This window comes from Notothenia rossii (assembly GCF_949606895.1).
Source record: "Notothenia rossii genome assembly, chromosome: 9".
Lineage (NCBI taxonomy): Eukaryota > Metazoa > Chordata > Actinopteri > Perciformes > Nototheniidae > Notothenia > Notothenia rossii.
Genome location: NC_136907.1, coordinates 46,871,497 through 46,881,978, shown reverse-complemented (window position 1 = coordinate 46,881,978; position 10,482 = coordinate 46,871,497). Strand labels below are relative to the sequence as shown.

The window sequence follows — 10,482 nt, the reverse complement described above, 5'->3', positions numbered from 1 at the left end:
CTCACATTAAATCAGATGTTCTTTATGCTATAAACAACCAAATGTGTGTTTCGTAATAGCATTCTACATAAGGATGAAAAATTAAAGATAAGAAAACAAAGTTTAATATTGTAAAATGAGTGACCCATATCATATATAGTAGACTGGGCATCCCATATAACTTGGCTGAGCCAATATAAAACAATCAGCCAACTAAGTTTTCAATAAATTCTTTATTAACATTTTTTACATTTTTGAGGTCCTTTTAGGGTGGCAGTAAACATACGGCTCTCCAAGGTTAGGACAAAACCATTGAAACACAAAGCTGATATAAAAAACTTACATGATGCCGAATTTAACAAACAAATTTAAATAATTGGTTTAAACGGCATAATAATAAGGACGATCGTCCGTTCTGTGATTCTCCAGAACACGCAAGTTATGATATTAGGGTCATGCAGAGTGATATGAGATCGCTGTCCCTTTAAGAGAGAGAGAGAGGGGTGCGGCTTGTGCATGTGTGTTTGTGGATGGTAGAGCGACAGTGAGGGAACGTGTATATGTTTCTGGAAGTGAAACGGGAAAGCAGAAAAACAAAGGTCTGTGATGTATTTTGTGAAACAGAAGAACAGCTAAATAAATGCAACGTCCTCCCAAGAAGAGCTCGCCTCTCTCCAGTCATTTAAGCTAAAGTGGGTTATTGAACCTGAAGCTTGTTGCTTCTGCCCTCCTCGACTACGGTCTGGGAGCCGACAGGAAAGTTCAACACACAGATGGCCAGTCCGCCCCTTTGTAGCATATTATTTCGATGAGAGATGAGCAGATCGCCACTGGGCTTTCAACTAAATACACAGCCACGCAAAAACTGCGTCATTTGTACAGCTCATTATGGGTACTGCAATTAGTGAAGTGCTTTCCTCCGTGGTGAAACGATCAGCACTGCACCACGGAGGAAAGCGGCAGAAAGTCACCTGGAGTTAAAGAGAGTGGGGCTGCGTTGCGTGCATGGCTTCCTTCTGCAGGTAACGGGGAGACGCGCTCTGGCGGCGGTCTCGCGTTCAGGATCCGAAAATTAATTTAAATATTTTGCACACTTATTCCACTTATTCCGAGTGTGCCACTGGTTATGCCAATGCTGGCACGCGTGCCAGGGGTTGCCGACCCCTTGCGTATAGTAATCATAGATAACACGGCAGGGTCCGTTACAGTTTGTTTTCATCTGATTTCAAATAAACAAAGTCTTGGCTTTCAGAATATTAAACTTGTTTCGGCAAATTCAGATGATAAATACAACTTTGAAGCTTGTAACGGCATAATTACAAGCGGAGAACGGAGTAACTTTACGTCAAAGCAGGCATAACAACAGCCGGTGTTTCTCGTGAGTGTTTTCCCCGGGAAACTAACACAATACACACAAACGCAAAAATACACAAACACACAAACACACACTCGCGAGCTTCCCCCAGACCATTAATACAAACGAAAATATGTTTCCTCCGTTAGAAAGCTAGGAATATCCTCTTTCCAACAGTGTATAACTCAAAATGTGTCTTCGGGTCAATGTGACTGATTTCGATGGAGCAAGTTTAGGCACGAAAAATACTACCAGTAGAAATACATTGCTTTTATGTGCTTCATCCTCTGAAAACCACAGGATGGCGACTGTCGCACATACTGACATAGGTACGCTCCTTTTTATTATTGTCACCTGCATAAGCAATTATCACACATCGAGTTCGCTAACGTTACTAGCTTAAACAAACGTAACATGCAACGTTGGCCTAATCCAAAATGCTCTACTACGGCTTACCTTTCATATTGCTCGTCAGCGCAGACTCTCCCATCGCGAATAATTGAAATTCTTTGTGGCAAACTGTGCAGAAGGCGAATCGTTGGGTTGATCCTCGTTTTAGCCACAGCTTGTATTTCTTTTCGGATAGCCAACGCTCGTTAAAACAACAACCTTCTGGCATACTGTCATTCTCTCATTAGAATGCCCAGGTCACACAAAGAAAACACTTGCAGGTCGCGCGCATAGCGCGGGAAGGCCGGAGCGGAGCTGTTTTATGTAGAAGCGAAGCAACTAAGGGCGCTCCGACTTCTTTATTTTCTTTTAATCTAAAAAGGGAACTATTCAGTCAGACAACAATTTATTGTAAAAGTAAAGCATTTACAATTTCAAGCACTTTATCTCAAATCCAAGCACCATTCCCAAAATTCAATCACTTTTCAAGTCATGAAAACACCTCGTAAAAATTCAAGCATTTTCAAGGATTTCAAGCACCCGTACGAACCCTGATAACTTATCCAAGTAGTAACAAAAACACTTCAAAATATTATAATTATGCATTACCATACGAGCAAGAAATAGTAATGTTATCCATAAAATTACACTTAAAGCTGGACAAATGAAAAACTTAACGGCAAACAGGATCATCACAAAACCTTACCTCACCTCAGCCTTTTCTTGAGCGGAGAATCAGCTAGCTAGGTCCTAGACCGTCCTACGGACGCGTGAGGGGGTGGGCGGAGATAGGTCCTAGACTGATGTCAACTGTCATCATAGACCGTCCGAGCGGTGCATTCCAGACTCAAATCAAGCGCACCACTGATTTTTTTTTCCTCCTTCAAAATATGCTGGTGTTGAAGCCGTGTCAGAAAAGAGGCAGACTGCTAAACCACAAAACTTAGTCAGAGAGGGCATCAAGGCCACTGTGGCCTTATGGCAGATATCATTTTTAAGGGCACAAGGCCAAAGTGGGAGGGCACGAGGGCCATGGCCCTCGTGGCCCTCGTGAAATTCCTGCCCTGCCGCTGGGCATTCCCAGAGTAGGTGCAACAATGTACCTCGCTTGCCACATTCATGCCAGCATAAATCTGTGTGTTTATTGTCCGTCTTGGATTTTGTAACAGGGGTGATGTAAGCTCTATTGAGAATTTTGAACTGTATGATCCTGAATCTTACACATTTAGAAGAGAACATAGCTGACTGCCAAATGGAGTTCCATTGCAAAGCAGACAGAGAGATATTCAAGGTATGCTCCCAGGACAGTTGGACAGGAGAATAGGTATTCGGGGCAGCCCTAGATAATAATTTATAAATGTTAGAGACCACACCTGATGATATGATTGCTTTCTTGAGGCGCTGGTCCTCTTCCATACATGAAGCAGGCATGGCTTATTTATTGATGGTCCATCAATCCATTTTTGTGCAAAAATCGGAGAAACTAAATGATAGCATTATGGTAGCCACCGGAGGCTAGCGCAGCTTCCGGTTCCTCTACGCGTCACTCTCACTCCTTATTTGGTAACCTGAATCTCGCAAATCTCGCAAATCTCGCGAGTTGCAGTTAAGCGGAAAATCTGTTGTAAGTTATCAGAAACGGGAGTTAGCTAGCGATTTTAGCTAGTCACTGTCTGTAGATAACCCAACTTTGTGTCCTCTGAGACTGAAGGAGATGTTGCATTGTTTTTGTTGCCTTCGTTGTAGTTTTATGTGTATTTTGGATTTAATTTAGGTTAACTTCCAGTTCCGTTTGCATGCTTTTATTTTGAAGGCGAGATAACGTGTTTGACAGGAAGTTGTGGTGGCATCGGAGACAACTTGACAGATAAAGTAGTGTCTGCTATGTAACGGCAGAGAAAGAGTGTGTGTGTTTGCGTGTGTGGTTAAGTATATGAACGCACACAAAAGTCCGGTTATACAATAATAAAACAACAAGCTGTCTCTCCCAACGTCCACACTCAGGCACACTGTTATTTCCACTGAATACCCCCAGCGCGAGCATCCCCAAACTCACTCCCTGATTGGATGCACGTCCCAAAGGCGGCAAAGTGTTCACGTGAACAGCGGAAAGTTTTCGTTGTGTAAGCGAGATGGAGGAGCCAGGGCCGTCGCGTAAAAAATGTTTTTTCAGTGAGGAGAAAAGGAAGTTCCAGGAGAAATGGAGCAACGCTTACTTCGTTTTACCTCAGGGGTCGGATAAAGTGATATGCCTCATCTGCAAGCAGGTGAATGCAATGCTCAAGGAGTATAACATAAAACGCCATTATGATACCAATCATAAAATGTATGACAAGTTCATGGGCAAGGAGCGCAGAACTAAACTTGAACAACTTCAAAGAGGTTTAACTGCCCAGCAGTCAGTTTTCACAAATCTTGCAAAATCCGGTGAAGCTGTAACACAGGCTAGCTATGTGGTAGCTCACGAAATTGCCAGGCGGAGCAAGCCGTTCAGTGATGGAGAATTCGTGCGAGACTGCATTTTGAAAGTGGCTGACATTGTATGCCCTGAACAAAAGTCAAAGTTCCGTGACATAAGTTTATCGAATGACACAGTGACACGACGAATCGAAGATCTGGCCAATGATCTCAAAGAGCAATTGGGACTACGTGTGGAAGGCCTAGGCAAGGGGTCCTTTTCTATAGCACTGGATGAGAGTACAGACATTTCTGATACTGCACAACTGCTGATTTTCATTCGAACGGTCACGGAGGACTTTGAAATAGGCGAGGAACTGCTAAGCATGGAGAGTATCAAAGACAGAACAAGGGGAATCGACATTTGTGATGCTGTGTGTCGTAGTCTCGATGCATACAATGTGGAGCTGACATCCATGGTCGGTGTCACAACAGATGGAGCGCCAGCCATGGTCGGGAGAAAGGCGGGCGCTGTCTCTTTGCTCAGCGACAAAGTGGCCAATAACGGAGGTGAGAACCTAATCAAATATCACTGCATAATTCACCAAGAAGCCCTTGCTGCTCATACGCTTCAAATGAAACATGTCATGGACATTGTTGTCAAGACAGTGAATTTCATAAAGTCCAGAGGTCTGAATCACCGTCAATTCAAAACTTTTTTGGTGCAATCAGAGGCTGAATTTGGTGACGTCATATACTTCACTGCTGTCAGGTGGCTGAGCAGAGGTGCCACACTGAAGCGTTTTTTTAATTTGAGGAAAGAAATCGCTGAGTTCATGCAATCAAAAGGACAAGATCTGCCACAGTTAAGTGACACTGAATGGCTTTGTGACCTAGCGTTCCTTGTTGACCTGAACACCTTTCTCAGCGATCTCAATGTGAAGCTGCAGGGCCATGGGAAGCTCATTTCCACATTGTTTGAAAGCGTCAAAGCTTTCCAGCGAAAACTTCAACTAGTGCAGGGACAGCTCAGAGAGGGGGATCTAACCCATTTCCCCGCCTGCAAGGTGCTCGCAGGTGAATGTGACGTTTTACATCACCTGTGTTCAGACAAGAACCACAACCTCATGGAAAAACTCCAAGAGGAATTCCACCACCGCTTCTCGGACTTCAGTGACCACGAGAAGTCATTCAACCTATTCCAAGATCCCTTCACATGTGCACCCGAAGAAGAGCCTACAGAAATGCAGTTCGAGCTCATCGACCTGCAGGAGAGCTCTGAGGCCAGAGCAGCATATCGAGACAAGAATCTCATCGAGTTCTACAAAGGACTTTCCCCATCTACGTACCCTGCACTTCGCCAACATGCCATCAGAATGGCCTCTCTGTTCGGAAGCACATACATTTGTGAGAAAACCTTCTCCACCATGGCCATCAACAAATCCCAGCTGAGATCCAGGCTGACAGATGCCCATCTACATGCTGTCCTTCGTATAGCAACAACGGAGATGGAACCGGACATCAAAGGAATAGTAGCCAACAGACGACAGCACCATAAATCCCATTCAAAGTAGGAAAAGGTATGTTGATGACAGGCAATAATAGCCGATTTGTGTTACAAATACAACAACAATAATAATAACAATGATGATGATGAATACTGTGTTATTGTGGTCTTTGGTAAGCTTCTATTTTAAAAGTCTCTTTCTCTCCCTCCCCCCTCTCTGTCTCTCTGTATTTGTCTTGCAGAGACTATCCTGTGGTGCTTGAGTAGCTGGAATTGGTTCTGAAACAGGGCCCTGCTGATAAGACAGGAAATCCACAGCATATCACTAACTCCAGCGCAATACTCTCTGTGTGTGTGTGTGTGTGTGTGTGTGTGTGTGTGTGTGTGTGTGTGTGTGTGTGTGTGTGTGTGTGTGTGTGTGTGTGTGTGTGTGTGTGTGTGTGTGTGTGTGTGTGTGTGTGTGTGTGTGTGTGTGTGTGTGTGTGTGTGCAATAAAGAAAAGATTTGTTTTGGAATTTTGTGTTCCGTTTTTACTTGGGCGGCCCTCAATCCAATATTGGGTACCTAAATTGGCCCTCACTCATCAAAACTTTGAGAACCCCTGCTTTAGACAAACAATTCAAAAGACAACATGTATTTAAAGACCAATCTTTATTTGAATATGCCTCTTAACCTGATATATTAGTTATACAGTAATAGTATTGACAATTTAAAATAATTGAGCAACTCAACAGTCAACTTTATGTTTCTTATTGTCTAAAGCATTTATTTTCATTTTCCCCCTCTCATATTCAGTGTGGATGGATTGAGACAGCGTGGTGTCCAGAAAGCTGCAGAGCAGTGGCGGCCGGCCCATAGGGGCACTAGGGGCGCCGCCCCCCCTCTTCCCACATGTTTGATTGTCATTAAAAATTAAAAATAAATAAAAAAATATATTTCCAAAAGATATATTTATTTTTATTTTAATTTTTAAAGAACAAGGTAAATATTATATAGTTGGTATCAGTAAAATGTATAATCTACAATAAAATCTCGTTTAAAATTGTTTTACGATGTCTAAAGTTACTGATAAGTCACATGTTTCCTGGCTGGCCACAGCGTGTATCATTACCCTCTCTCGTCCGGGCGGTAGAAAGGAGCCCTCAGCCAGAGCAGCAGCAGCCAACAAGTTGACTTTTGCTATCTGTAAACTATGCCGCCAAAACATAATTTCAGCCAATCAGCGTCGTCAGATCTGATGCTCAAAGGGCCTTGGCCTGTGTGTCTGTGAGTTGTTTGGGCTCGTATCCAAGGTGACGCTACAGTAGTTGTCTGCAGGTGTAGACTCCGTTGCTGGTGGATCGCCGGAGCTGTAGATTAACATTTACATGCTTATTGTAGTTGTAAGGGCAATGCCTGTGGCACCATGGAGCATATGTGTGGGCTGGACCTGTATTTTACAGGAAAGGAGTGATCAGAGGGTCGAGTTGTCGATTCTTGTTCAGTTTTCATCTTCCTCACCCTCTCAGACTTTGAGTTGCGCGCTGCAAAAGAGACGCGCTACCATGGAAACCAAACAATGGTGTAGCTGTATTAAAGTCCGAGTGAAAACAGTCGTGAGTAAATCTGATTTTGTCAGAAATCGGGAGAAATGGGGGAGTCTCCCGCGAAAATCGGGAGGGTTGGCAAGTATCACACACACACACACACACACACACACACACACACACACACACACACACACACACACACACACACACACACACACACACACACACACACACACACACACACACACACACACACACCAGAGTCCTGCATCGGGTCGGGTACCTGCGGGTACCCGACGGGTGACCCGCAAAAAGGTGATTCGCGGGTGGTATTTTTTCAAACACTTTTTTCCGGGTTCGGTTCTGGGTAAAACAAAGATGATGCGGGTCGGGTCGTGGGTGTTGCATAATAAATAAATTAAAATAATAATAATTTAGTTTAATGTTTAAATCCTCAGTACTCTCCCCCGGGGGACCGTGTATAATCATAACCTCTGCAGCGCATCAATCTGCTTCTGAGCACTGTACATTCTGAATGGCTGAGGTGAAGCTCTCCAGCGGAGAATACAGCATTTTCCAACACTTCCTCAAGAGCGAAATCCAACGTCTGGGAGGCTTTTGGTGTCCTCCTAGATGGAGAAAATAACCAACATCCCACGCTTTTTGAGACAAATATGCAACTGCGTGTGTTAATAATTGCACGTTTTCACTGCTCAGTGCTCATATATATATGCGGGTTCGGGTCGGGTTGCGGATCCTGTGCCGACGGGTCGGGTCAGGTTGCGGAACTAATTGGTAATATGTGCGGGTAGCGGGGCGGGTTCGGTATTGCACGTTGCGGGGGCGGGAGCGGGTCTTGAAAATCAGACCCGTGCAGGACTCTGACACACACACACACACACACACAATTTTTGTATTTAGTCTAATGAATTAAATCATTTGAGTCTTCCCAAAACACCAGTGTTCTGCAGTTTCCCCCCCCCCCCTCTAACATCACCAGAAGTCATAATTTAAGGGGTCATTTCTCAAAAAATCATTCCGGGGGACGATCCCCCGGACCGCCCTAGTATGGTTTTGTCGCCATTTCCATAGCCCCACTAAAAATATTTTCCACCTGCCGCCACTGCTGCAGAGACTTCAGGGAGAAACCTCCGTGTGATGGACGTCCTGTCTGTTGGTTTGGAGAGGACTGAGGGTCTTTCCTCTGCAAGGAGGACCTGGTCTGATGGAGGAGCCCATGCTGGGCAAAGCTGATACCAACTGCACAGGCCTAGTCTGTCACTTTATTTGACTAAATGTGTTTACTCATACATTTAATAGGTTTACACCTTCTGTTCATATGTGCTTTTTATTTAAAACATGTTTGATTAAGTTTTGGTTCACATTTCAATAAATTGTATTTGCACTCCTTTTGTCCATTATTCTTACTGAAGATTGGCCCCATTTATTTGTGACGTTGCAAACTCTGTGGTACAAGGCACAAGTGATGTGAAGCTCATAAAGCGAGGCAAATAGAAATAATCAGCTGATGGAGTGTAGATGTGGAAATAGGTGCATTCGATCAGCTGACTATTTTTACAATAAAAGTAGTTTTAGTGTACTGGTCTTAAAATCTCATAGCATCAGCTTTTAATTTTCCTCTTGGATGTTCTTCTTGACCCTCAGAGAAGGAGAACATGTCGTGTCTTTCAGGCATGTCCTTTCCTAACAGAAATTAACATATTATTGCAGAACAAGTGTGTTATTTATGAAAGCGTTGTGTTTGTGTGTTTAGGGGCTGTAGATATAATTATTTCGTAATTGTAATGTTTTTCTTTTATTTCAACAGTGAGCTACAAAGACAATCAGATTATGAATGAAAAGTATGAAGTTCATCAACATTGAAATATATGTTATTATCAAAATAATATTTAACTGTTATCAAAACGTAGTGCAACTGTAAAAGCTTGCTCTGTTGCCTCACTGAAAGAATAACTTTTACCACGTTTTGTACATACAATATTGAGAGATAAATAGTAGCAGTTCTCACTATGTGTTAAATATCTTTGCCTTTAATACATTAAATTAGAAAGCTGACAAAATCATATTGCTTGTTAACATCTAAATGTAACTTTTTGCACAGAAAAAACCCTCAACTTCACTGGTGTGTAGGTGATCTAGTATTTAGTATTATTTAATGGAATGTATATCAGTGTATTAAAGTCAATACTTAATTTATTTAAACCAATATCTTTCTCGATTCTTTGTACCTGTGCTGAAGATCACTGCTGTGAGGAGTCCAGTTCTGTCTCTCACTCTCTGGTCCAGCCTGTCTGCATCACCTGGACACCTTAAACAAACAGATATATATGTAAAGTACCATGTGTACAAACAATATAACTGATTCTCTTCTGTTGAACATGTTGGATTGTGTATTGTCCGAGTCAGGGTCCTTTTTATTTTACTGTAACTTTGGAGGTTGTGTTACCAATGCTTACTGTTTATTTGACACCAATTTGGTAATGCAATTCATAAAAACAACAATGTTTGGGTCCGTTCTTCAGATGACTGTGACGTTAACGTGTAAGCTTAATAATGAACTCCAGCTCAACCAACCGTATTGTAATATCTAAGTAATCATCTTGAAATATGACATTAATAATTGTAATATACACACATCTTATTGTGAGGTTGATTTCACATACACTACTTCAACATTAGCTTGTCTACATACTTGAGCATAGCCAATTTAAATTAACCTTAGCGATGTATACAGTTCCTACCTACATAATAAAATATCTCTCTTAGTTACAAGGATGTCCTTATTTTATCAACCTCAAACAGAAGCCGGTTGTTCTACAGTATTATCCCACTTAACGCTTAACACTTGTCTATTTCGTTTTAACCTTTATATATGCAGTCTATGATTTTAACTTGGAGGCTACGATTAGCATCGTTAGCACCAATGTAGTTCCCACTCGCTTACACGCTAACCCAAGCCTTAACATTCATTACCTAGCTGATTAAAATCACTAAAACATAAATAAAGTACTCAAATTTCACTTACCGCAAAACCGCAGGCATGCACCGTCTGTTTCATCCGCAGACCGAGTCACAATAGTCCGATATATAAGCATGAAGAACAAACACACACGGCCGGGGTCAAGTTGCGTTCCCTGGATGAGCTGAACAGGCAGAGTCCCAGTAGCTTCACGGAGCTGCTAGCAGAGAGACAATACGCTAGCAGCAGCAGTCACTTGACAGAGCCGTCACTCAATGTGACCACGCCCTAATTTATGCAAAAACGTTAAGACCTAATATAAATAAAAGGGTTGTGTTAGAAAACA

The 10,482-nt window shown here is 42.6% G+C and overlaps 1 protein-coding gene across 1 annotated transcript; it reads left to right on the top strand.

The window, feature by feature from the left end:
* The first annotated feature begins 435 nt into the window (after positions 1-435).
* On the top strand, positions 436-6,142 carry LOC307019310 (general transcription factor II-I repeat domain-containing protein 2A-like). The gene is made up of 2 exons (XM_079650101.1): positions 436-5,700; positions 5,870-6,142. The coding sequence occupies exon 1, from the start codon at positions 3,856-3,858 to the stop codon at positions 5,692-5,694; it is 1,839 nt and encodes a 612-aa protein (XP_079506227.1). The 5' UTR covers positions 436-3,855; the 3' UTR covers positions 5,695-5,700; positions 5,870-6,142.
* The last annotated feature ends 4,340 nt before the right edge of the window (positions 6,143-10,482 follow it).